The sequence below is a fragment of the Populus trichocarpa genome, chromosome 1 (genome assembly GCF_000002775.5).
Source record: "Populus trichocarpa isolate Nisqually-1 chromosome 1, P.trichocarpa_v4.1, whole genome shotgun sequence".
Classification (NCBI taxonomy): Eukaryota; Viridiplantae; Streptophyta; class Magnoliopsida; order Malpighiales; family Salicaceae; genus Populus; species Populus trichocarpa.
Window position 1 is genome coordinate 4,139,303 of NC_037285.2, and position 27,494 is coordinate 4,166,796.

Genomic DNA, 27,494 nt, shown 5'->3' on the forward strand with positions numbered 1-27,494 from the left:
AACTATTTGAAAAGCAACCGCAACCACACTGCCAAACAAAAGTATTGTTGGTCACTTTATGCATAATTCAACATCAATATACGAGTACAATTATATATGCTTATTTTATGATATCTGAAGGCTGCACTTGGAAATATAATTTTGATTGCTGAAAATGCAAATTATCTAAGCACGAATGCATGCACTAAAGCTGACTAGGCTAGAGTAGAACTAGATGATATATGTAATATGCTTGGACTTACTTTATCTTCATACATGGTAATGTCATTGCATGGAGAAGTGCAAATTGCACGAAGAAGTGCAAAAGCTGATTGCGGAGATATGACTCTTGCAATTTATAGTAGACAAGACATGATTAATATATCTTTTCTCTTAATATAGCTAGAAAAAGTTTTGCTAGTTTATTTTTTTTAATTTGAAATTATTATTTAAAACAATTAAAATCTTCTTAATATACATAAATAATATATTTTTAAAATTACTTGATAAAAATTTAGAGTATTGTAATAGTTTATACTTTCTGCTCAACCAAAAAAAAAAAAAAATCATTGTGTTAGTTAAACAGCTTTTGCTTTTTTGCATCGAGTCCTATGCGTAATTGTGTTTCAAACATTGATTTAGTAAAAGTTAAAATAATATATTTTTTATTTATATAAAAATATTTTTAAATAAAAATTAGTTTAAAAAATAATATCTATCACAAGCCTAAACAGGTGTCTAACCGTTTGGTATTGTGGTTGGAACTGTGTTTTGTTCAAACCACAATTTATAACCGTTTGGTAAACATTTTGAACACAGATTTTGGAGACGGGTCTCACTAAAAATTGAGTTTGTACTGCCGGTTTTGATGAAGCAAAAAATGACTGCTTTTCACTTATGCCCACCTATTGCCAAGAGAAGGAAAAAACTCAAGAGCCCACCCAATTTGTTGTTTGCTTCCTTCCTTCAGCTCAAGCAGGAGTTTTTAATATTTCTTTGGCAATCATCATCATCTGAACACTGCCAAGTGGATTAATTCACTTTGCACTATTCACGTGAACAGTGCTAGGTGAATTAATATACGGGTCACTGTTCACATGAACAGTGACTCCACTGTTTATTGAACCGCGTCTGACCTGAAAAAAAAATTCAATTTTTTTTAATTGTGTTTTACTCAAAAATCAGTATTTAATATTATTCAATAACATTACATAAATTGGAAGGACATCGCATGATGACGTAGCATCTGTAGAATTTGATCGCAATTCTAATTTTATTTCTGATGATATTTTACCTGATTTTGTTGCAAGCTCAAAAAACCATGAAAACTGTAGTCCTTATCGGATGAATTTCGTACGTGATGAAATTATAGATAAGTTAATTGAACAATTAAAAATATTTGATATAAAATATTATTTATTTAATGATGTAATAGTGGTAGTTAAATCTACAATATTTAAATTAAAAATCATCAATATTAATATATATCTTTTTTAGTTATTTTATAACCTCAATTTGAAAAGCATGTTTAACCAAACACATTAAATTACTTTTTATTCAACCTTAATTTCAACTATACTTTTAACCAAACATATATAAATACCAAACTAATCTCAATCAAAAATATTATTTATAAAATAATTTTTTTAAATAATAAAAATAAAAATTATTACAATATCAAACACACAAGCCATGTGGGCTGCGATTCATGTCGGCTGCGATATCGTAAAAAGAAGGAAATTGATATGGAAAATTAGAATATTATAATGCTTAGAACTGAGAGAAAGGGACGTTAATGGGTTCCTATTTTTTACGTACGGTCACTTAAAAATGCAGTCGCTTTATTCCTTCAAGCGGATGACATTGGCGATGGCGTGCTAACAGTCGTCTAGCTAACAAAGGCTTAGTGCTAATGATACTCAATCTCCTATCTCGAAAGTAGACAGGATGGTAACCTTGTCGAATCCATCCAAATAAATATATTTATAAATATTATTCTGTCAGGAATGATCTGGACTAGTCTATATTCCACTTTTTTTTTTCTTTTTTTTTTGTAAAAGAGAAGAGAAGAAGAATTAATAGACATCCACATAATTAAATGGGTGGTGGTCCATGGTGAACATAATCACCGAATAATCTCTTATTCGTTTTCAACATATTATGTCTCTCCTTCATTTATAACCATCCCATTTGAGATGTCTGACAGGTGTAGAGAAGATCTGAAGAATTATGCCATGGCTTAATCATGGAGGGGTGGGAATCCCAGTTTCTCAATAATGGTGCCACCACCATTGTCCCTTAAAGTCATCCTTTACACCGAGGAGTGAGGCCTCAACTCTACTATATATGTGTGCTGTGGTGGCATTTCGCAATATTTTTTTTGTTTTTTTATTAGATAGATTTTTTTTGTTGGAGAATAATATAAATTATATTTTATGATCTTACTTAATAGTTTAAGTTATTAAGTTGATGACCAAAAGATCACGGATTCAAATCTCACCATCCCTATTTATTTGATAAAAATTAAACATAAAGTAACATGGATCTGTACAAAAGACCATGCTTGTCAGCTTAGAGTTTGCCGGATATGGGTTTGCTGAACAACATCATTTTAAATAAAATTTAAAAATAACATACTTTTTTGAACAAAAATCTTTAAAAAAGATCTTTGAAATTGACTATATCATGTCCAACACGAATTTAGTTTGATCCTGAATTGTTTTTTTCTTATCATTCAAGCTTGACTAGGTTAATTTTAAAAATAATTTAACATAAAATCTAACTAGACTTAGACTTTGAATTGGTTAATCAATAGAATATCGAATCTAATAACTATACAAGATATTATTGCTTCCAATAAAATATAATACTGTTTTGAATAAAAATCTTTAGAAAAGATCTTTGAAATTGACTATATCATATTTAACATGAGTTTAGTTGAGTATTTTTTAAAAAATTTGATCGAATTAATTTTTAAAATAATTTGAAAAAGAAATCTAGCTTAGCCAAGATTTTGAATTGACAAATCAATAGAATATATATCAAATTTAATAACTAAGCAATATATTATTGCTTCCAATAAAATATGATTGTGTGGGAATTCTCTTGCCTCTTATTTGAAACACCGTCTCTTTCACAGAGGCACTCAACTGATTAAGTAATTAAGTGAGATTAAATACAGGAAATGATTTTACTACATTCACCAACTTATTTTCCTAAGTGAAAACTAAGGAATGGGAGGGGTAGTATTTGTACTTCGAACTAATTAATTAGTTAATAAACACCATGGTATATATATATATATATATATATATATATATATATATATATAGCACGTTAAGACAGCTAAACCTAAGAAATTAAGCTATTCACACGTTCCTAGGAAATTGTTCTATTACATTAATTACATTGCATTCACCAGAAAAAAAAAAATTCGAATTTGTGATTTCCTCCTAATCAAACACACATATAATATACTCCACCTTCGCCGATACTATAAACTGGGGAGGCATATTTTCTATTCCTCTTTCGTTCACAGCCCAACGCAGCCATACCTTTAACTATGCACTTTGACACACACAGGCATAAAGGCTATGCTTTTTCCTCTTTTTGTTTTTTTTTGTTTCCTAACATCGGTATACGATCAACTTGCACGTATCTCGACTAATTTCATGAATCTTAAAGTTAATGACTATATAAGTCTCCAAACCTGAGAAAACTCGAACTCGTGATCATTAGGGAGCAAACCCAAGACTTAACCAGTTGAACTACTCCTCAAGATTAAGACCATGCTTTTTTGTTTGTTAGGGCTGCAGTGCAACCGTGTTTCATGATTTTTTGAATATTTTTGTTTAAGATTATTTTTTTATATTTTTGAATTAGATTTGTTGGTGTTAAAAATCATTTTTAAAAATAAAAAATATTTTTAATTATATTTTAAACCAAAAATTACTTTGAAAAACAATTAATTTTACCAAATCAGTTGACATTCATAATTGACCTCTTCTGAACTTCTACCAAGCCTTTGAAAAAAGCAAACGCATGGGATATGTGTACATATTGTAGAGCAGCCTTTGTTGAAAATGGAGAGAAACTCGGCCTAACCTATAAATAGATTGTATCCAATCTTTATAAAATTGACTGATGCAAGAGAGCAATCTTACAAAAGCCAACCCTCGCATATGTTGTCTGGATTAGAAATGTTCTCTCTGTACTTGAACATGTATTTCCACAAGGTTTTCATCATTAAATTCCTCAGGATTATTGGCTCCTGAACAAGATTTTATTAAACATGGATATATTTCCACAGGTAGTGAAATTGACGAGTCTTCTGAACTGATCAAAAGCCAACCCTTGCACATGTTGAACTGCTTGTCTCATGACATGATCAAAAGCTGTGTGTATGGTGTGGTCCCAGCAAGTTTTAAAGCAAAATGGGACTTGAATTGCAGGCACAATACATGCAAGAACAACCAAGGATCGATCAAGTAAATTGAAAATAGACAAACACTGCGAGTCTGCGATAGTCCCTCCTTGAAGAAGGGGGGAGAAATCCCCACCATAGTCGCTCTACTAGGCCACAAATCATATGTCTTCAGCATGCACACACCCACTATCTCTTCCGTTCTGTTTTGGACAAATTAACCACAATCATATATAGACAGAGAAACTTCTGCCAACGGAAGTATTTCCTGGTGCAAATATTAAGCAGTTTCCATGCTTCTCCACACAAAAAGCATTCATACGACTGGGGCCTGTAACTAAATCAGCATTTCATATCCTTCAGAACAAAGCAAACGATAACGCTTTAAAATATAGTAGAATAATAATGATAATGGGTGCTCTACTTTATTTCAAGCTAAGCTGGAGGTAATATCAAGCACCCCACTAAGTCCTGTATAGATTGCTTCTCCAGAAACTAATGGAAGCAAGAACCGCAGAAGGGCCAGAAAGGTGTTGCAGAAAAACAAATCTAAAGAGAAAAGCTATCAATACAACTTCACCAATAGGAACCAATAAAAGAGGGTGGAGTTAACAACTACACAAAAGTAAGGTGTCTTTGCGGCAGCCATCACATCTTCTGGGAGCGTCCCTTTAAGAACACCCAATACAGCTAAATCAAAGTGGAATGCTTAGTTAACTTGTAGCTAATTTAGCATTATCACAGTACTTGCACCCTCGTGGGAAAAAAATAAAATAAAAACAAACCTTAATTGTAGTGAGATTTCTCTCCACTCATAGAAAGGTGTCCACCATGAATCTGCCAGCTTAGCCCCCACCACTACATACCAATAAGAGAATGCGGTGGACCTGCAGCGGCAAAAGAAAATCATGATTCCACCAAGGAATCATAAATTTGGCATCAGATGCCGTAACTATCCGGTATAATAGTACCCTGATCACACAGAAAGACAATCCTGCTGTCGGCCAAACAAAGACTATTAGCAGTTAATATTGAGGGTAATATTTCTGAATTTGCTCATAAACTTTAAAGTTACTAGAAACTTATATAATTGTTAATTTTAGGGTCCGTGGAATTAGTCGAGATATACACAAGCTGACCCGGACATCCACGTTAAAAAACAAAAAAAAAATACTATCAGTTAAAAGTAATCATAATTCATAACTATGATACCTACATAGAATATAAATAATTGCAACAGCAGCATGCTAACCTAAAAAATAGCTAACTGGACCTGCAAGACAAAAACCAAAACATGGGGTGCATCTTGAAGATATCTCCTGCTACAAAATTCAAAATCAAGTCAGAAACCTTGTGATCGAGATTTAAATAACTCGGGTGCTTTATGGACTAGAAGAAATAAATTACAGTTGGAGAAACGAGGAACCAAATTATAGGTGCATTGAAGCACCAAGTGATGCGGTTGAATAATGGTAAATGCCACAGAGAATATGGTTTCACTTAAAGAAGAAAGAAGCCTTTGCCCACGACAATGGATCCCATTGAGAACAAGCGTGGAAGCCAAATAGGGAAAGATTAAAATAAAATAGGCTACAATTAAATGGCCACGGTTGCATCTCCCATCTTTTGGTGGATTATGTATACCTTCTCAAACAATAGATACGCTCTAATGAATCATCTTCAAACAGCTAGGACTAGCACTGGCCGCATAGGGTGGTCAGCAAAATGTAAAAAATAAAAGAGAGAAAGTTCGAAGAAAACAAAATTAAACATGAATTTTTTTTTTTGTTACGTATTAAACTCGACTCGGTTCATATCTCTAGAAGCAAGTAATAGGTTATTGGTTGAGATAATTAATCCAAGTCAAGATTTTTTGTAAGACATCATTTGGAAGGAAATTTTAGGTTTTTTTTTTTTAAATTCAAACCTGAATCATGAATTGACTTACCGAGTTAAACATTCAAAAAAGATCAACTCCAAGTTGACTTCTGTTTTTTTAACTCAGCCCAAACCATGCCAAGTCGGCAGGGTTTCAAGTAAACCTGAGTGGATTTCAAGTCAAGCTGGGTTTAATTATCGTGCTTGATAGTGTTTCCACCCGAAGAAACTGCACTACTCAGCTTGATAGTGGATTTCAAGTCAAGAGGGTTTAATTTGAGAGCGTCATTTAGGAGGTATACAGTTCAGAAACTCGAGGTTTTATTGATTCACAGGCATCGTATTTGCAGTTCCATCCAAGAAAACACACGTAGAGATTCCCTGACATGCTTCCCTGATACCTGGGAAACTAGAGGCAAGAGACCTTCATGCATGGCATATGAATCAGTTATCAAGAGCAAAATTTATCACCACCACCATGTTTTAAGATCAATCTAACACCAAGCCCATGGACCCCAGGGCTCGTGGCCTCTACAACTCAAGTACGTCAGTCATCACATCTACAACCATAGACAATTCACCCAGGCAGCTACATGACACTGCATAGGCCATGCATGAATCAAGCTTTTAATCAAGGGGATAAAATATAGCATCGGGTAATCAAAGAGAATGGTTCCTACCAGCCATATTGCTTCCCGATTTTCACTGTCATTCTGAGCATCCATACTTCTTACCACGGCCAAAAACCCGTTCGCCAAGCTCCCTTAGTGTTCACATAAGAATCAAAAGATCTAGAATTAAATCTCTCTCCTCTTGGATTCTGTGTGTTATTGGAGCAGTTTGCCTGCCAGCTACAACATTTAATTTTGGTTTCGATGAAGAAAAATGGACCCACCAAGATAAATTCGCAAGCGTTCAGTTCTAGGTTATACATGGTGGCATTAGTCATGGCACCAAACTTATGACTGACGCAACAGGGTGGACTTCAAAGACCTTTTTATAGGTAGCAGGGCTTTCATGACATCAAACCACCCCAAGCAAATGAAAGTACGAGGGAAACAGAAAAGGCTTGAACGACTGTCAACGGATATAAATAATAAAAATTTGCATGAAAATGATCATCCTAGCCGAATAAGCAATAGTGAAACCAAAAGGTCAAAATCAACATGCGGATAGCATACCACATGTATAACTGAATTTACATGCCTTCCAGTTGGAATCTTTTGATCAATACTTGAACATTCTTGCAAAGATATTGGCGTATTTACTTCATGCTTATCTTGGAGGAGGAGGAACATTGGATTTCGCCATCCCCACCCAAGCAACGATGCCAACTGCAAGGATAATCCATCCAAATATATCATACTTCAGATCACTGTTTGTCTTCTTCTTGGAGCCCTGAAATAGAATTAAAAAATGTCTGATGATGCTTTAAGAAATAAATAGTGATTGTTTTGAGATAAAATTTAATGTAGTGACTTGCGGAAAACAGTCGGTTAGAGCTCAACATTAACCCATTCCCAACCATCACTTCCTGAACCAAATCCTTGGGAAAAGATAGTATGTAAACTGCATTACAAACTATGGATTTGATGTGTTTCTCTAGATTTTTGGGGACTTAGCATATGCCGAGAACCTTACATCATGTCGAACTTGAGATATCCATCAACAACAAGAAACCGCAAAGAGCTTTAACCAGAATGAAGAAAAGAGTTTAAGCTCAAATTGTTGACTGTTTCATGAAGTTAGGCAGCAGGAAACACATAAATAAGGTTTTGACTTACCCTAGGAACTTAAAAAACTTGATTGACCAACCTAGCATTTGGATAAGTGAAATCAATGACATTCTTCCACCATAAGCATAAGTTATGCATGCAAGGAAAACACCAATGCACTACACATATGTATGAATAGCATGCGCATAGCAGCATGCAACCTTTAGAGTCAATTTGAAGTTTGTGCATCCAAGTCGATTTGTTAAAAAAAATTCAACAACCCATGTGCACAATGACAGAAGTTGTACATATTATCAGTGGAAAACCTCCATGCTGTCAGGACCGCAATCTAAATCGCAAAGTGCCATTGAGGGCAGGCAGTTCATAGTTGTTGCAAACCACAGTGGTGGATATAGTGTTCATGTTGCGGAAATATCTTGTGTTATATTCAATATCACGGGATTTGGAAGAAAAATGAAAACAAAGAGAATATGGAGCAAGAACCACGGAGTGAAACTAGAGGACTCTTGATCATCTGTACATTGCAAATAATTCGCATGAAAATTGATGACCAAACTACCATTACAGCATCTTAGAGACTTCAATTCAAACGTGGTAAGTTCAATAACAAAATGGGTTAAAAACTAACAATTCCTCGTGCTAATTTGCTAGATACTTCTCTACAATTTTTTTTTTTAAAATAAGAAAAGAAAAGAAAAGAAAAGCGGAAAGGAGATAGGAAGACACCTTAATCAAAGAACTGCAGACTCTTCACAATTTCTTATTATATTCAAGAGGACTCGAACTCAAGACTTTGGAAAGGGGAAAGGTACAACCAACATGGTGCGGTATGAGAACTTATTTAACTCTACAGTCCAAGTATTATTTCTCTTTCCTGCCAAATCTAAGTCACTGCTGCTACAATTTACTTTACTTACTCCACCAGATGTGGACTAGAATGTCAACATATCCCTTGGGCTTTCAATCACAAGAATTTCTGCCATTTAATCATAACAATGTTTCCAATTGTCTCAATAATTTGGTTACTTTCCTATTTTACCTTACAAGAGCACCCATCAGAAATTTTAAGGGCCATACAACATTTTAAGATTCCAAACTCTGAATGCTAAAAATCTGAAATATTCTTACTGGTTTCTTTAGCTGAAATGCAGAGATATTGGGAACACTTTGCGTTAGGTTTCAGTTTGAAGCCAGCATTTTTTGTGTTCTTTCTTGATAGATTCCTTTTCATCCCAAAAGGAGAGAGAAAACTCCTATTGGGTTTTCAATTTAGAATAACCCTATAGTTTCAAAGAGGAAACCATCTGCAAGTCACGGTATAGTAGGAAAAGCTCATACATGATGAAATTTTATGCTGCAATAAAAAAATTCCCCTTCACTATTTTTCCTTTTTTTAAAAAAAAAAAGGAGGGAGGGTAGGAAGGAAACCACACTTTTTTTTTCAAAGAATGGGACGGAGTAAACAACAAAGTAGGTATTGACTTGGGCAAAACTTAGAAACAATCAACCCCTAAATTTCTCACCTTTGCATTTGAAGAAGCAGTAGAACCCCCCCCACCCATAATCTGTTGACTGCTTGAATGCTTATGGATCTCCGTATGTAATTCTGGAGCCTGTGAAGATATCATCAACAACATCTTTCATCAGAACACAGGAAGTGGCACACATCAATAATTAATCAAACAGACCACTTTGAAGATAGTACTAACACATAATCAAAAAAGTGGAATTCATTTGATCAGGATAGACAGAAGTGATTTTGGAAAAGTTAAATCCTGATATGCAATGTTCAATCTGAATATCGTGCACAAAATAAAAAGGAAAATATTGAAGAAGCTGACAATAGCAACAATCAATATAATTGTCGTGGTTTTTTATTATTTGATTCCATGAGAGCTAACACCTCAAATAGAAAATTTTGCAAACATAAGATGTACTTTCTGCTTTCCGCACTGCTTTCATGTAAAATGCTAGGTGATTTCTGTTTTAATAGTAGATAGAGGGCCATATTAGTATAATTAGTAAATTGCATACCAGAAGTTTAGAAGGGCAGGCTTCAAAACCACCAAATACACAAATAGAAACAACAGTTTACACTCACATTTACTTGTGAGAAGAGAACGAGACACATACCTTAGCGCAAACTTCCAAAGACTTACGATAAAGCTCGTTGTTTGGATCCTGTATTAAAAAATATCAAATTTGCAGTTATAACTTGCATCTCGCCAAAGACCACCAGAAACTAACATGCTTAAACATGTGCCTCGAATCAAAACCCACCAAATAACTCCAAAATTACCTCATCAACTGCTTGTTGGAAATAATTAGCTGCCTTGTCGAAATAACTTTTAGCTTCGTCAAGATCAGGAGTCAGAAATGCATAAGAAGTATTGGCATTTCCTATAGACCACATGGCATTGGATGTTGGATTTAACATCAATGCCTCTTCCAACTTTGAAATGGCATCTGTATAATAAAGACACCGGCCCAATAACATAAATCCCAGAAAATTTGCTCAGTTGTGAATTGGTAATTATAGCAACGAATAAACTATAGTACCATTTATCATCTTCTTTGCCTCTGCCACAGTTTGAAATTGCGATAATTCCAGCAATGCCTCACCCCACTTAGTCAAGTTCTGCGAAACATAACCCCCTTCTTTAATGCTAACAAATCACTAGAAATAGTGATAATACATCAATGATTTACAGAATGAAAATTGAAGCGATAGCCAGTGTGTGTTCTCTAAATACTGAACGAGATACATGTATATGGTCTGAGACACACAAGTGATAATCAAGTATAAAAAAAACCTTTTAAGGAGAAGAGCAGAATTGACAACGGAAAAAACAGGAAATTAAACAAAACGACGGTTCGTTTAAGGAATATAGAGTACTCACTGTGGCATCGAGAGGGTCTCTAGCGTAGGTAGCTTCAGCGGTTTTACGAGCGTGCTCGAACATTAAGAGACGATCGAAGTCATCTTGAGAGAACTCCATTGCTGTTGTTGTTCCTTTTTTTCGCTTTTTTAGTTCTCTCTTTTATGCTCTGTCAGGAGTGATGAAGACTCGAGAGAGAAACAGAGGTATAGCTAGGGTTTGAGGTTAAGAGTGACGGTCTTTAATCTTTATAACTGTTTGTTGTCAAGATTTTATGTCTGTCACGTGTGATGCACGTCGTCACACATTAAGACAACGAATAGGAAGCAGTTGTTGGACCTGGGCCTACAAATGTTAATGCTGGCTTGACCGCTGACTCTGGACTTTTGGAGTTAGTTAGGCATCTATCTTTTCCTTCTTCTTTTTTTTTAAAAAAAAAAGTGAATGTAACTCGATTTAAATCTTAGAACGCAAGAGATATTAAAACTTTAGACTTTAGAGTTAGAATATCTTCAATCAAGTATTCTAATTTCAATGAAATCCTGTTCTTATTTGACGTGAAGAAAATTAATAATTTTTCTCTTGTAGATTTCTCATAAATTTACATGAATCATGTGAATTATATTAAAAACGATGACAATTTAATTCCAGTTAGATACTGTTTTTTTTTTATATAAAAAAAGAGATACAGAGATTCCTCATAATTATTAAATTTAACATGTGTTTATGCTATTAAATATATTCTTCATGTCAAAGGAAAATGATAGGTTGATGTAAAGATATCAATTCGTGCAAGATAGTTGTTTTTTAATGGACTTGAGTATCATAGGATACTTAAATCAATATTATTGTTGATAAAAAATATAATAGACATGCAAAATAATAATAAATTTTAATAATAATGTCGCTTATTATTGTTTTTATATGAAAATAAATGCGTTGTAAATAATTTAGTGTAAATATTGAAAATAAAAATTATAAATTCCTTACATGAATGTTCAAGAGGAATATTTATATTTTCTAGATTTTATTATTTTAAAGGACTTGAAAGTTATAAAACTATGAGATATAAATATATTTTATATATTTATTAATAAAAAATAAATATTTATTACACAAACAGGGAATAAATAGTTATAGCATTAACATTCATTTTAGATAAATATTATTTATATTTTTATTAATAAAATAAAAATATAGCAGGTTATAAAAAAACTCCTGACATCTAAAAATGTAGATGAAGCCGGGTCTTGGCTAAAAAAAACTTGGATTAGACAAAAATCTTGAGGACCAAGTGTCGAGTCTAGAACATGAGGTGGGGTGTAAGAAATGTCAAGACACGTACTAGGCTCAAAAGATACATGGACTCAAGCGCACTGCACGAGCCCAAGGGTGCCGGGCCGTGCGTCCTGTGTTGCTCAACCCTTTTTTCGAGAACCCTCACGAGCATGAGCCGTTGCTAAAACAAGCTCAGTTTAATGAAAAATTGTTTTAAAAATATTGATAAATACTGGTTCATCACTTACATATTTCATGCCTCTCTTGGGTTATAAAGTGGACGATCTTGGTTTGCATAGGTGATTCTCAGCTCAATTTGTGCTGTTCTCAAGTGCCGCCCCCTGTGATAGGTAATTCCATATCCTCCCCGCAATTTCTTCCTAAAACGTGCAAATACGGGATAATTTGTGTTTTTAAAAATTCAAAAAAATTTTTTTATTAAAAATTAATTTTTTATATATTTTGGCTCGTTTTGATATGTTGATTTTAAAAATAATTTTTTAAAAATTAAAAAAAATACTTTTTTAATATATTTCAAAATAAAAAACACTTTACAAAGCAACCACAATTACATTCTCAAACATATCCTTATTTTATTTTCTTCGTTGTGCTTTAGATATTTCACTGAAGAATTTGTGATTGTGATGTAATAAATATGTATGGAAGAAGTTTATTTTTTATTAAAAAAAAATACATGAATTAATTTTTTAAAAGATAAACTATCAATAAGTTATATGATATTTTTATTGGATCAGTAAATTTAAATTTCAAGTTTTTATTAAAAACAAGTTCATGAATTCTTATATTTTTTTATAAAATACACTTGCAAAGTTTTTATTTGTCTTTTTTAGGAAATACTTTACAATGTAACCTTTTTAATTTATATTTTTTACTAAAACATTTTTTATTAATTAAATACTTATTATCATATAATTTTATTTTTGTTAATTGCTAAAATTCCCAACAAAATATCCAGTGCACCTCCGTAAGCTAACGATTGTTAGATTTTTTATTAAAAAAATCTATAAACATGAAGAATTGTATTTTCTATTTTTACTATTTGAATACAATCAAGATTTACAATAATGATAATATAAAAAATAGACAGAAACCATAAACTATTTGCACGCTGGACATTAAAAAATTATTATGAAATATTTAAAAAGGCTAAAAGAAAAGTAAAGAAAATTCAATTAATTAAAAGATTTTAAGCATACGAAGAGGATAATATAGATATCATCATTAAATATAAACTTTGTTGAGAGATAAATTATAAAAACAAAATTAATGATATTGAAATATTAACATAAAATAAAACTTTATTGATATTAAAAAAAACATTGTAAATGGATCAAACGATATGGAAAAAAAGAAGAAAAAAGAAAAAAAGAAGAAAAACTATTTAGCTCTCTCACGTTGGTGCGCGTGAAGAAATAGTGTTTCCCGCTAAAAGGCCACCATGCTTTAGAAAAAAACCCAAATTCCCGCCAATGAAACCCTAAAAAATAAATTCCCCCTCTCAACCATCTCCCATTTCCAAATCAAACATTCAAAGCATACACCCCTCTAACTCCCCATCCCCCAATCGAATTCACATTCTCCGATGGTAGAATCAGAGGAGAACAAGACAGAAACAACAACAACCCGACCCGAATTCCCAACAGGCCGGATCAAGAGAATCATGAAACTTGACAAAGACACCAACAAGGTCAATGCAGATGCTCTATTCCTCGTTTCCAGCTCCACCGAGTTGTTTCTCCGGTTCCTCGCGGAGAAATCAGCAGAAGTTGCAATCGAGAAGAAGCGAAAGATTGTGAAACTCGATCACATCCGAGCCGCTGTTAAAAGACACCACCCTACCAGTGATTTTCTCTTAGATTCGCTTCCTTTGCCAGCTCAGTCATCAGAGAAGCCTGCAAGTGATAATACCAGTGCTCGCACCGTGACTGATAAACCAGCCCCGGCTGGCACGCGCCGGATTGATCAGTTTTTCGCTAAGGCGGCAAGTGAAGAAGTTCCGGTTCTGATAAATGAGTCCTAAACTTGGCTTCTTTTCTTTTAATTAATTAAATGTAATAGAAACATGTTTAAGTTCTATAATGTAAGTGGTTTTGTTATGATTATATTAAATTATTTTAGAATTTCCATCGGAAATTATCATGTTTCATAATTTCAATAGAATAGGAAAATCAAAGCTTCTTGATTACAAAACATAGCTCTACATAGTTTTAAACCTGAATAATTATTTTTCATTGCAATGACAGTTCTTTGGGGTTCTGTTCTAGATACGGGTGTTGGTACAAGACATAGATACACAATTATTTCTTATGAAATTGATGCAAATAGGTAAATTATTGTTTTGCAGAAATAATAGTTACTATTATGGTCCTTGATAAGGTTTGTCTAGTCTCCCGTGACATGTGATTTTCGATTCAAATGTCCGAATTGGAATTCAGGGAGATAATGGCCCAGAAAATGATGAGACAACTGAAGCTGCTTCATCTCGAAGATGAGAAGAGAGGTCAGGTCGAAGAAACATCTTTTGCCCCTGAATTTTTCTTCCTTCCTTTATGTAAGATATTCCTTGATTTGCAGAATTGATGCTGTTGGTTCCCAGCTGTCTGGGACCAAGAGAAAGCCTTCTGTTTAAAGGCGTTGCATTGCTAAATCCTCCATTCAAGCTCTTGTTTGAAAGACGTCGACTGCTGGTGCTTGGCCTTGAGCTTGACCCGATCAAATTTTCTTGCTCAACTTCTACATGGCTTGGGACCTTCTTTTCCTGTGTTGTAGAAGCCAGCTCATGACACGATAGGTAAGGAAAATAAAGTTCATTTTTGAATGTGGGAGTTCTTTTTTTAATGCTAACAAGAAGATTAACATTGCAGAAAATAGAAAGCAAACATTAAGGATAGAAAATATAAAAAAAAAACCTTTGCCTGTAGAGTGTTGGATGAACTAGCCCTTTGTCTTTGCTTTTCCTCTTCCATCTCCTGCCTCGATATGTTATACTCTTCCAGCATTGCCAGCAGGGGTACCTAGATAATAGTGCGTGCATTTGTTTATTTGATTTGCAAGTAACCAATGCTTCTTTAACGTTAGATGAACACAATTCACCATACATGCCGACAAAAATGTGTATAACCAATATTAGTCACAACTCACAAGCAAATAAATTACTTACTCCATCATACAGGAATACTTTGTTTCTTTCCTCTTCCCAACTCTCAGTCTTTGCTACGAGCGATGCCACTAGAACTGTACAATCAGTTTTACACTATACATAAATATATCTGACATGCATTAAAGCAATAAGATTTTCAAAACAAAAGGTCAGCAGTCTACATAGCTGAAATGTAGAGTCAGGCTTTTCATCCCACAATTACTCTTTTTTTTAATATAATTCACTTCATCAATCACTCCTTGACCTGGTTACTAGTTAGTATTTTATTTAGTGATTAATGTCTACCTTCAGTTCTTTACCTATTGAAAATGGATATTTTAGCACTGGCATCTTAGTCTAAATGGTGATTTGTAGGCTGTTTCTGATTAGTTTGTAGTTGTAGAGGCTTTTATTTGGCATGGTTGCATGCTCATTGCGGTTTCAGGGTTCTTTGCAAACCAACCAACTTCCTCCTCTTACCTGGGATCTTGTTGACTATTACCCGGGCACGTTCTGCACGTTGCAGATTCTTATGAGCACCTCTGCGAACTGAATATCGATTCTCGTCCTGAAAACACGCATGAAAACTTGAAATGCCATGCAGACACAACAAAGGACAGGAGCTAACAAATCATGCAGATCACTGGGTGATACTAACCATGCTGTATTCTTCTAACCAGCGCTCTTCATCACGTGCTAATATCCACTTTTCAACCTTTTCCATTATAGCCTTCCTGCTAGAAGCTTCCTCTTTTGCTCTTGATATCTGCTCATCCAAGCTCATGAGGAGATCGGCATGGTCAATCTCCCCTTTTTTAGCCTTTCAGTCAGTACTAGGCAACACAAGTTTAAACATGAATTGGAACTGGTAGCTGTAATAAAAGATAAATTCAGTTGATCTTACCCAAGTTTATAAGATTTATTATATTTTCCATCTCTGGTTGTGAAGGGATCTCCATGTGTGATTTATTGCATATTTGATCCAACTCACTCTGTTTCTTGAAAAAAAGCTCTTTCATCTTGCTTGCTTTTAGCTGATCCAGTCTCTTGACTTCAGCTTCAGCCTTGAAACGATTCAAATAACTATTATGTCTTAGTTGTTTGTGATAAGTTATGTTGTTCATCATATACTAACCTGCTGGATTATATTTAGAGCAAGGCTTCCAGGACCTGATACTTCATCTGATGAGAGAAATAATAAGTCCGTGACATTGGAAAATGAGTGACAATCTTTATAGGGCGTGTCCATTAGATTCCACAAGTTTTTCAGTGCCTTTCCAAGCTGATGAAGCTGCCAAATTCATGGAAGTTATGCCATGCCAGTCATTTATGAGTACCAGTAACTGTTTCTTAAATACATGGAAATAAAATGGTGGAAGCAAAAACAACCTAATTTTGTTATTTGTATGTGATTTAGAGCGACCAAACTGTTTAATATATATGTTATTTAATGAAACATATTGGTTAACTCTCATCATTCATGTTTCTGGTTACTGTAACCTGTTGTATCTGCCACTTATATCCACATGTCCCTATGATGCCATTTTCAAATGTGTATTTTTTCTGTAGACAAGATGCTAGATTCTGTCATTGAGTTTTGCAAACTAGAAGCCTAAAGCACCACAACACTGAAAGAAAAATTTACCTTCTCAAGCCGCTTTTGTTTTTCTTCTTTGAGAGATTCCACAGTGCTGTTGAGTTTATCCAGAATACTGTCACTTATATTTTTTGATATTCCACACAATTCATTCAAAGTTGGATGCACCTTTGTTATGATCATGGAGGATTCCATTCCTAATGTTGAGGACAAATCATGGATTGTGTCAATATATGTGTCCACTAGCTGGAGCCTGTCATTCTTCAAGTCAGCAAAGGAGGAAGATTAGTCAAGTTCCTTTTTTATATGTGAGAGTATGAATTTCCATGAGATTTGTGAATTGCTGTTGTTACCTTCTCATTGTGCAGCCTTTGTAGCTCAATTTGGTATTCCTCAAGTTTCTTTAATGAAAGATCATTCTCATTTACCTTGACATTTGTTATCGGGTCATCGTACACTGATTGACCTGCAATTTCTGCAGAAATTTTTTGAATTTGACCTTGCACAGATCTAAATTGATTCACCCTCTCTTCTTTTCTCAAACGCATCTCCCGTAGAGCTGGGGTGATCGCATCTAGCTGCTCCTTCAGTGTTCCTGACTTTCTTTCTGGCTGTAGAGACAACAAGATAATTGGCCCATGAAAGTCAACGAGAACATCATGTGCATTCAACAATACTATCATCAATATGGAATTTGTTCAACAGATACATAGATTTCCATGGCTGGTTCATCTCCATGTTGAATGAAGATGAAAAAAGTTTAGTAATTCATAATTCTGAAGTAATTATGCTAAATGTGTGTTGCTAACTACTGAATGATTCCAGAATTCTCAATTTGTATCCTTACTGCTTCGCACTGGTGGTCTATGTTCCACTGCACTTTTAGTTCCTAACCATGCAATTTTTAATGCTCAAATTAGTGATTTGGATGCAGATGGATGAAAAATATACCCGTCCTGGGAGTGATCGTTCACCAAGGGACAGAAGAAGATGGGTGAATTCAGCTTCAGATTCCGCCAGCTCTTGATGCAGGCGAGCTCTTGATATGTTTGCATTGTCAACTTTTCTCCTATAAACCTCTAAGCACTCTTGTTCTAAATCCAGCAGGACCTTCTCTCGTTCAAACTGATCTTCCCCAACTTCTTCCCATATCATCTGTTTCATATTAAGAGGAAGGGAAAGAGATCGTGAAGAAAAAAGCAATGCTGTTATTGATTGATAAATTAATATCATTGATTTCCAAGAGGCAGTCTTGCCTGCAATTCCTGAAGTAGATATCCACATGATGTTTCTAGTAATGCAGAGCTCCGCATTCCAATCTGGAACGAACCCATCTGATGGCTTCTTAGGTGTTGCTGGAAGAGATATTTGGGTTACCAAAATGCAGAAGCTCTGGGAGAGGTTCTTGGACTTCTAAACTTCGATAGCATTCTGTTCTGAGTTACTTGTTAAGCAACCTAGTTTTGAGAGGGAGTGAGAAGAGAGAGAATGATGGCTGGGAACTTTGGTGCGTGTATTTGCTTAAAAGGTAAGGCTGAAGAAGTAGGTAACACTGAAGCTTTGGGTTCAAGGATTAGCCAGTTCTATCTACTATTGATTCTCAGGTTATGTCTTTCTTGTGCTCTTATATCAATTTAAGGTGGTAAAAATTTCTCTTAATTAACACATAGTCGGAGTTTCTTGTTCAGACCTCTATTTGGCAGCAGTTAACTGAACCTTTTCCTTTTTTTTTTATTATGATTATGATTTTTGATTTTTGATTTTTGTTTTGTGAACTTGATTCATCAGCAATCTATGCCAAATGAAAATAACAACAGCGTGCATCCCTTGTTTAAGTTCTGGAATAAGGTAAACCCTGATCAATACTACTAGCTGCTTACTTATCAGCTCATTTTCAGCTTCTCTCATCTAGTAAATTTGGCTACAGATAATTTAACTGCCCCACATATGTCATTAGGTGCCCATTTAAGAATCATTGTTCGGTTTTTGGGTTACTTTTCCAGACGTTTTGGATTCTGATGGATGATCATTAAATCTCATTAAAGTACAGATTATGCAATAATTTTTTGAGTTGTAATGGCACTGACATCTTAATCACGTGATTCATGATGGGTAGTGAATCATTGTCAACACAACACTCCACCTAGTTCACCTTTTTTCACACAGCAAATTTCCATTTGAAGTTGTATTCGAAGAAGAAAAAATATTACCCTCAATTCTATTAATGGTAAGCAGTCCTTTTCTAGTCATAAGCTCAGCGAATAAAATCTCTTTTAAAACCTGTGCGGGGAGAGGGATCATAGAAAAGTTAGGACACCAGGAGTGTCCAACGAAAAAGGAGAAAAACCCTCAAACAAGGAACAGGAACTTCGTTTTGGTTATTATTTATTACTATAAAGACTCCAAGTGGCAGTAGATGTGAAAGGAAAAGAAAGTGTAGAGAAGTCAGAAGAGAACGTGGGTATTGGTTTACGGTCATGCGTTAGGTTGTGTTCTTTCCACTTCGTGTAACAGACGGGAGACTTGCATCTCACGTATATTTAGACTTCAGCTACTGACTTCATGGGCCCCGAATACTGATAAAATACTACAGCAATTTGCTCGCTATTTTGGCCCACGGGTAAAATGCCATCTAGGCAGAAGTCAGGATGACTTATGATGACGTGTACAACCATACACCTCGCTCGGGTGGTAGATTGAACGTGTAGTTTGCGTTGGAACAGGCAAATGCAAGCTCTATCAGTATATGAAATTGCAAATTGAAATTGTATGTGGTTGGGTATTGCGAGCAGTGCTTGTTGCCATCTTCTGTGTGAAGCTGAAAACCAAGAGGCAACTGGGAAAATCGAAGAATCCGACATGTTATTGCTTTGCATTTTAATTTAAGGAGCTGCACAAACATACGGAGTCAGCCAAGAAAAATGTGTGACAAGTGGATTATGCTGGGAGATATTGCTGGTGTTGGTGCATGATACAAATGATGCTTTTTACAAATTACAATTTTGGCAATTCATGTGATCTTCTAATTCTGTCATTCTCTATTGCACGATGCACTAAGTGACAAAATCAACCTCAATTTCATAAAGACTGGAGATGAAACTCATCATGTTAGCTGGAGAAATCAGCCGGGCTTATTGGGAACAAATTACATGACTAAATTCAAGCTGGTGGTTAGGATTTTATGTTTGGAAAAGAGAGAGACAGTTTTTTAGCGGTAATTTAGTTATTTAAAAGTAAAATGAACTTTTTAATCATTAAATTGAATACAATGGCAAATCTATAAATAATTCAATATTTTTTGTTGATTTTTTTGTATATCATGTAAAGTGTTATGAACTTATAAAGTTAACATAATTTTTATATTTTTCAAAACAACGGGCAAAGTGTAAAATGGAGTGAATGATAGGATTGTTAGGGTAATTTTTTTAAAAAAAAATTAATTTAACAAAAGATAAAAAAAAATAAAAAAAAATAAAGACCATATTGTAAAAATAATATATGAAAAATTAGGATTAAATAGTGAAACTGAAAATAAATAAAATTTCTATAAAAGGGTCAAAAACAAAAAATAAATCAAAAGAATATGGATTAAAATTGAAATATCAGCAACAAAGAGGATCAAATTATACTTTTCAAGGAAGGAGAGAGAAAATAAAAAAAGAAAAAAAAGTCACACTGGTGACAAACCACCTTACCACTGCCGACACACCCCTTACCAGCAAGAAAAGGACGTGGTGTCACTTCTAAAGACATGACGAAAAATCATTTTTGACAGTTGAGAAGCATTGCACGCGCCAAATTTTTTTCATTTAAATAATATTTAATTTTGTAAGAGGACCAAATTGCTTTTCATGAAACCAGTAATAATGGAAAAACCATTGTGAAAAAATAAGAAAACATCGGATGCATGTTTTATTTCAAGGGTAAAAGTGTTATTTTACTGTTTTTTGAAAAAAAAAGAGACATAAATACTCTCTTTTGTTGGTTTTAAAAAATAACACAAAACTATACTTTTTTGGAAAGGAGAGAGAAAACAAGAAAAAAAACCTCGTTGGCAACAAACAACCCCACCATCATTGATACACGTTGCACTACTAGAAAGAGAACATATCAACAAACACACCACCATCTAAAGACACAATAGAAGGATATTTTTAGCCGCTAGGAGGTGTCGCTTGCACTTCCTGAAATGCACAACGCCTCCCACACACCGATGCTTGTACCACATGTGCGAACACTTTTTTTATTTAAATAATATTTAATTTTTGCAAAAAGATCAAAATCACTCTTCATTAAAACAATAATAATGGAAAAACATTTTGAAAAACCAAAAAGCCCTTGGACACATGTTTTATTTTTCTTTATTTCAAGGGTAAAGTTATCATTTTACCATGTTTAAAAAAGTGAAAAGACATAAATATTATTGTCTATCAGTTTAAAAAATCTTGATTTAAAGGGTAATTGAATTATTTTACTATTCTTAAAAAATTAAAAAAGACACACATGCCTCCGATTAATTTTTAATGACTAATGACTCTTGTGGAAAGATCTAAATACCACTAACACCAAGGCATTTGATTATTTTTTTTAAAACGACAAAGATGCTATCACATTATTCTAGTGAACATTACAAATAGATCTGTTTCTCAATTGATAGCATTTTAGCAATGTTTTTTGGGTGTCTGAAAATGTAGTAGCGGTTGTTTTTCAAAATGTTTTTTCCTTGAAAATACATCAAAACAATATTTTTTTTTAAAAAAATTATTTTTGATATCATCACGACTAAATCATTACTATCAGCAACTTTTCTCTCATAGCCAGTCTTAAATGGTCACGTGGCAACCCATATCACAAATTCATAATTGTGATAATGATTATTTTTTAAAATGTTTTTTGCTTGAAAATATATAAAAATAATATTTTTTTTTATTTTTAAAAATTTATTTTTGATATTAATACATTAAAATGATCAAAAAACATTAAAAAAAAAATTAATTTTAAACAAAAAAAATTAAATATTTTTAAAAAAACATTTATACCGCAAAAATAAACAAACTCTTACATTTCTATCAAATTTAATGCTATCTGCTACTACATTTCAACATGTTTTTGTATATCATTTTAAAAGTGTGATTGATATAAAAAATAGTTTTTTTATATTTTTTAATAATTTTAATATATTAATATCAAAATTAAAAATATCTAATTTTTTTATCTTAATACTTTAAATAAAAAATATTTTTAAAAAACCCTATATCAGGATACTAAAGAGACTAATAAAAATAACATCCCTCCTTTCACGCCCTTCGCATGTCTGATGCCACCAGCACCAAGTTAACCACGGGTAGCAAACCCAACCACGGTCATACCGGTCTTTTACACACCCCTCCCTAAACTAAAATCTCTCCCCCTGGCGCCACTGCCTCGCATTTCCTTTACTTAAGTTTCAAACTTCAAAAACCAACCGCCTCTATCTCTCTATCATTTCTCTACTTCTCTCTCAGTTTTCTCCGGAAACTCACAACAATGGTGAGCAAAGAACAAAATAAGAATTCTAAATCTCTGTTTCAATCCTTTCATTTTCAAGAATTATCCTTTTCTAATTCACTATCGTTTTTGTTTTTAAATGTGGGAGAGATTTACATCTCTGTTTCGTATTCGATCAGGTTGTTGCACAGAAAGTGAAAGAAGCTGAGATCACCCAGCAGGACTCGCTTCTTCTGGTATACATATCTCAATGACTCACAATCCAATTTTCACTTTTTTTGAGCTCTTAATAAGTTGTTTTTATAATTTTTTTTAATTATTTGTAGTAGAGTGTACTTGTTTGAGGTTTTATTCTACTAAATTTCGTGTGATTTAGCCTTTTGGAAGCACATTTTACACTAGTTTTTTTTTCTTCATTTTCTTCCATTAAATACTGTGTTTGAAGTTTCTGTTTGTATAAAATTTGAAAAATCTCTTTTCAGATTTATTCTACGTAATTTTTCTGCTGGATCAACTAGACCAGGTTACAAAACGCTTTATGTTTCTCAAATTCGAATCGTAGATGAAACTCGGAGCTCAATTTTGGTTTTAAACCGTAAATCATCATGAAATCTCACAATTATCTGATCATTAACCGCGAGATCGCTCTTATACCTTTATGTTATTTGGTTTCTGTTATTGAAAAGTTGATCTAGTGTTATTTGATGGTTTTTCTTCTTTATTTGTCGTGGAACAGACAAGGAACCTGCTCCGTATTGCTATATTCAACATCAGTTACATCAGAGGCTTGTTTCCAGAGAAGTATTTCAACGACAAGTCTGTTCCTGCTTTAGGTAATCTTCTTTATTTGTTTTCTAATTTTGCTTCCAAATATGTATGAGTCGGTGAATTTCTATGGCATTATGAGATCACAAAGCAGAGATGAAGATCAAGAAATTGATGCCTATGGATGCTGAGTCTCGTAGACTGATTGATTGGATGGAGAAAGGCATGTTGTTTTTACATCTTTGAATTATTTGCTGTTTTTTGGTTTTACTGATTTGTTTCTTTATCTTGTAAATATTTTTCTTGACTCTATGGCCCTTCTCCTGTTTGATAGGTGTCTATGATGCATTACAGAAGAAATACCTGAAGACACTTTTGTTCTGTGTGTGCAAGACTATAGATGGCCGGATGATCGAGGAGTACACATGTAAGTGAGGTTTTTTTATTTACGATACTGTACGTGGAAAATTTTGAATGGGAGTATAGTATGCTTTAACAAATTGTTGATGGTCTTCAATTGACCGTGTTTTCTTTTGATTTTTACTTTTAACACAGTCTCAGGGAAATTTCAATGCTGTCTCTTGTATTGCAGTTTCCTTCAGTTATTCTAATAATGAAAGTCAAGAGGTTTCAATGAATATCAATCGCACTGGAAACAAGAAGCAAGGAGGAACATTCAAGTGTAACTCTACAACTGAAATTACTCCCAATCAGATGAGGTGACTGAAATGAAATCTCTTCTTAATTCTGAATCTATCTCTGTCACTGTTGTGAAAATTTACAAGTTCTTAAGCAAATGATGGTACATTGTTAAAATGCAGGAGTTCTGCTTGTAAAATGATCCGAACACTGGTCCAGCTGATGGGAACTCTGGATAAGATGCCTGAAGAGGTGAAACCCTTCAGAAACCAAATATAAGTTTATTCTTGTTGAGTTGTTGCAAGCTGGTCAAATTTTCAACGTGCAAGTGTCTTGACGATGTCTGGTTACAGCAGTTGTTAATTTATTGACCGCAAGATGATTATCTGTTTTCTGGTTCAGCGGACATTATTGATGAAGCTCCTCGACTATGATGATGTGATGTGACGGTATGTCTTTACCTGTGTTCTTATTTAGTTTTTATCATTTATACACTTGAGCCAGGAATGCGCCTTCGTGACGTGTTAGTCTAAAATCTGAGTTAACTCAATGGAGAACTGGAGATGTATGAGATTGTGGTTTTTCATCCACATCGAAGTTTGGTGGTTTCTGACTGTTACTTTGGGGATTAGATATGGTTGTGGCAACGGCTTTAGCATCTACAAGGTTTATAATGTATGTAAGGTGCATGTAAATGTATTTTGATAAATTATATTCGTTGAAGGGCGTAAAAATAGCTTTACAGAATATTCTTCACTTCCCAAATTATGAGTGTACACACAAGGGAAGAATGTTTCAGTACAAATTATTTGACCTTGCAGCCAGCAGATTATGAGCCTCCATTCTTCAGGGGCTGCACAGAAGAAGAAGCCCATAATGCATGGACTAAGCATCCTTTGCAAATGGAGGTTGGGAATGTCAACAGCAAGCATTTTGTATTAGCTCTCAAGGTAAGGGACTGAACTGACGTGTTTGCCTGTGACCAGAAATTCCAAGCCGTGGTTCATATTGAGGTCAACTTTTGTTTGAATGGTAACGTGAACAGGTGAAGAGTGTGCTTGACCCCTGTGAGGACGGGAATGATGATATAGAGGATGATGAATTTAGTTTAGGAGCTGATTCTGAACAAAGGGATGATTCTTCTGAATCTGACAATGAGGTGAACTTACAATACTCTTTTAGTTTTATTCTTTAATTGCCACTTGAGGGTTCCAATAAGCTTAGATGAAGAAAATCGATAATTATTTACGACAAGTTACCTTAAATGACTAAGCTATCTATACAACTGTTACAAACTTGTTAACAATGTCAGGTTAACCAATCACAAGAAGATCAATACATAGTTGCAACTTGCAACAGTAGGTAATTACATGAACTCCTTCTGGCCATTGTTTCATCTCCAGCTACCCCATTACTAGTTGCATTTGGTGATTTTGGTGCTACAAATAATCAATACTTGTATTGACAGACAAGCAATGTCCAGAGGAAGACAATGGCATGGTTGATGAAGGTAAAAATATCGATTTAAATACAAGACCTTAGAACTTTCTTCACATTTACGAACTTTTCAAGGTCAAAAACAAAAAGATGGGCAATTGATAATTAATTTAGCTTGTTAACATTCTTACTTCCTTTCCTTCTCTCATTTTTGTAAGTAATTTATAGGATTGTATGGCCATTGGAGCCATTTATGGGTTAGGGCTGTCTTTTACTAATGTGCTGTTATACGCTGTGTAGATGATACACAGGATCCAGCGGAAGATGAGCAGCAATTGGCTAGGGTGAAGGACTGGGTTAACAGTTACCATCTTGATACCATTGAGCTTACTGATGTTCTCTCTAATTTTCCAGACATCTCAGTGGTAAGGGCCACTTCTTTTCAAATTTCTGAATTAGAACCGAGCAGGAAAAAGAATTTTAGCGCAACTAGCGAAGGAATTCAATTTTAGACCTGACGGTATTTTTGTCTTGTTAATGCAGGTTTTGATTGAAGGTAACTCAACTTCTAATTAAAGTTAAAACAGGAAAGGGTGTTACTTCCATTTTTTGTTTTCTTCAATCAAGTTTTCTGTATGTTTTGATTCTCCTTTAATTGGATTTCAGAAATCATGGACAATCTTGTAAAGGAAGGTGTTTTATTGAAAACTGGAACAGATGCTTACAGCAAAGCCAAGCAAAAGGTTCTAATTTTCTGACTAGTTAAAATTCTGTTACTTGGCTGCCTGTTTGGCTCATTCTTCTTTTCTTTTATGACACATCAGGCCTTTGAGTATGAGTTTCCTGTGGTGAAAGAGGAAATAGATGGTGACAAAGCTCCTCAGGTTGAGGATTTCGTGTACATGAAGGTGAGCTTTCTTCTGAATCTGATTAGTTTGAATCAACGAAGACCCTGTAGTCATTAGCATTTACCATAGCAAAGAACTTCATATATGGATCGACATTACATGTTACATTGAACTTTGCATTAGTGTTTTTATGTACGCAACTACTTGTACTTAGGATCACCAACATAAGTTCTGCAAGAATTGGAGCCAACCAGACCAGATATACATTGAAGGAAATCAAATTTGTGTGCATGAGACAACTGAGATGATTTGATTCAAATCAATTTTTATTGCCAGCTTATTGATAACAAGATTGGTGATGAGTGTCTATGAAATGATTAGCCATCTTTATTGTTACATTTTTTTTGAGACAAATGTCTCTCCTGTAACTTGAGATTATTCAGCTAGATGATAGATGAAAGTTTTCTTGAATTATCCACATTAGGTATCCAGATTTGACTGATCTGATTTCAGGCGCTGTATCATGTGCTTCCAATGAAATATGTGACAATTGCAAAGCTTCAGAACAAGCTAGAAGGAGAAGCCAATCAGTCTACTGTGCGCAAATTAATTGATAAAATGACCCGAGATGGCTATCTTGAAGCCAAAGGAAACCGCAGGCTTGGTGTGTTTCCAAACAAAAGCCATTTCTGTTTATATTTTGAAGACCAAATTATCGCTGATGTATTTGTCACCCGTCCTATGTTGTTATAGGCAAGCGTGTCACTCATTCTACTCTAACTGAGATAAAGCTTATGGAAGTCAGGAGATTCTTGGGAAATGATGCTATGGTGATTTGTTGTGATCATTATTTAACTGCGGCTTCTGATTTAGATATAAAGTGTTTTATTTTTAATTTTATTTTTTAACTGGTGTTGAGCAGGAAATTGATACAATGAACCAAATAACAAGTCCAACCATCCAGAATTCCAGAAAGAGAGTACCAGTTCAAACTTTTCCTAGAATCTTAGTATTAGTTCTTTTATTTATGCTCTATCTGAATACTAGGAACTGCTACCATATATTGTTTCTTTAAAAATCAGGGAATGATTACAAGGATGGCTCAACATGTGGTGTCCTCCACTCCATTGGTTCAGATCTTACGCGCATGAAGATCAAATCAGAAATAAATCAAAATGGATCAACTAGGAGTGAACAGACTATCTCTAAGACAAGGAACCATGGAAACACTCCCACAAGCGGGGCTGAGGTTAGTTGAGTTGTGGAATATCTCCTTTGTGCACATCAATAAATCAATCCCAATACTCCATAGCTAACTAACGGATGATTTTTTTTATATATAATTTTGCAGCCTGTTGCTTCTTCAAGAGAGAGTGTCTTTCCAGGAA

General features: G+C 34.2%; 3 protein-coding genes, 1 long non-coding RNA gene and 1 pseudogene across 5 annotated transcripts; 3 read left to right on the forward strand and 2 right to left on the reverse strand.

The window, feature by feature from the left end:
• Positions 1 to 7,346: 7,346 nt before the first annotated feature.
• Positions 7,347 to 11,147, reverse strand: LOC7460538 (mitochondrial import receptor subunit TOM20). Its single transcript, XM_002299263.4, has 6 exons — positions 10,917 to 11,147; positions 10,576 to 10,654; positions 10,316 to 10,482; positions 10,150 to 10,197; positions 9,540 to 9,629; positions 7,347 to 7,678 (listed from the first exon to the last, which is right to left on the reverse strand). The coding sequence occupies exons 1-6, from the start codon at positions 11,013 to 11,015 to the stop codon at positions 7,556 to 7,558; spliced, it is 606 nt and encodes a 201-aa protein (XP_002299299.2). The 5' UTR covers positions 11,016 to 11,147; the 3' UTR covers positions 7,347 to 7,555.
• Positions 11,148 to 13,480: 2,333 nt separating this feature from the next.
• LOC7460539 (DNA polymerase II subunit B3-1) lies at positions 13,481 to 14,327 on the forward strand. The gene has a single exon (XM_002297800.4). The coding sequence runs from the start codon at positions 13,777 to 13,779 to the stop codon at positions 14,212 to 14,214; it is 438 nt and encodes a 145-aa protein (XP_002297836.2). The 5' UTR covers positions 13,481 to 13,776; the 3' UTR covers positions 14,215 to 14,327.
• Positions 14,328 to 14,396: 69 nt separating this feature from the next.
• LOC7482779 (65-kDa microtubule-associated protein 8) lies at positions 14,397 to 18,336 on the reverse strand. 2 transcript variants are annotated; one of them, XM_052445698.1, is made up of 11 exons: positions 18,187 to 18,336; positions 17,882 to 18,085; positions 17,284 to 17,541; positions 16,979 to 17,191; positions 16,469 to 16,624; positions 16,238 to 16,397; positions 15,992 to 16,143; positions 15,814 to 15,901; positions 15,355 to 15,428; positions 15,104 to 15,208; positions 14,397 to 14,946 (listed from the first exon to the last, which is right to left on the reverse strand). In XM_052445698.1, exons 1-11 carry the CDS (start codon positions 18,262 to 18,264, stop codon positions 14,626 to 14,628), a joined length of 1,809 nt encoding a protein of 602 aa, XP_052301658.1. In that variant the 5' UTR covers positions 18,265 to 18,336; the 3' UTR covers positions 14,397 to 14,625. The 2 variants fall into 2 exon arrangements, with proteins under 2 accessions (XP_052301658.1, XP_002299300.2); XM_002299264.4 differs by having other exon boundaries at positions 14,397 to 14,952.
• LOC112326493 (uncharacterized) lies at positions 14,843 to 18,777 on the forward strand. Its single transcript, XR_002980094.2, has 2 exons — positions 14,843 to 14,985; positions 17,865 to 18,777. It is a non-coding gene; the product is annotated as an uncharacterized LOC112326493 (long non-coding RNA).
• A 3,494-nt stretch (positions 18,778 to 22,271) lies between these two features.
• Positions 22,272 to 27,332, forward strand: LOC18094512 (meiosis-specific protein ASY1-like; annotated as a pseudogene).
• The last annotated feature ends 162 nt before the right edge of the window (positions 27,333 to 27,494 follow it).

Coding starts and splice junctions, on each gene's coding strand:
- LOC7460538 (XM_002299263.4), bottom strand. CDS start 11,015: ATGGAGTTCTCTCAAGATGACTTCGATCGTCTCTTAATGTTCGAGCAC. Junction 10,655..10,916: donor GAGACCCTCTCGATGCCACA/GTGAGTACTCTA, acceptor TATGTTTCGCAG/AACTTGACTAAGTGGGGTGA. Junction 9,630..10,149: donor CTTTGGAAGTTTGCGCTAAG/GTATGTGTCTCG, acceptor ATATCTTCACAG/GCTCCAGAATTACATACGGA.
- LOC7460539 (XM_002297800.4), top strand. CDS start 13,777: ATGGTAGAATCAGAGGAGAACAAGACAGAAACAACAACAACCCGACCC.
- LOC7482779 (XM_002299264.4), bottom strand. CDS start 18,264: ATGGGTTCGTTCCAGATTGGAATGCGGAGCTCTGCATTACTAGAAACA. Junction 18,086..18,186: donor ATCTACTTCAGGAATTGCAG/GCAAGACTGCCT, acceptor AATATGAAACAG/ATGATATGGGAAGAAGTTGG. Junction 15,209..15,354: donor AAGTATTCCTGTATGATGGA/GTAAGTAATTTA, acceptor ACTATTATCTAG/GTACCCCTGCTGGCAATGCT.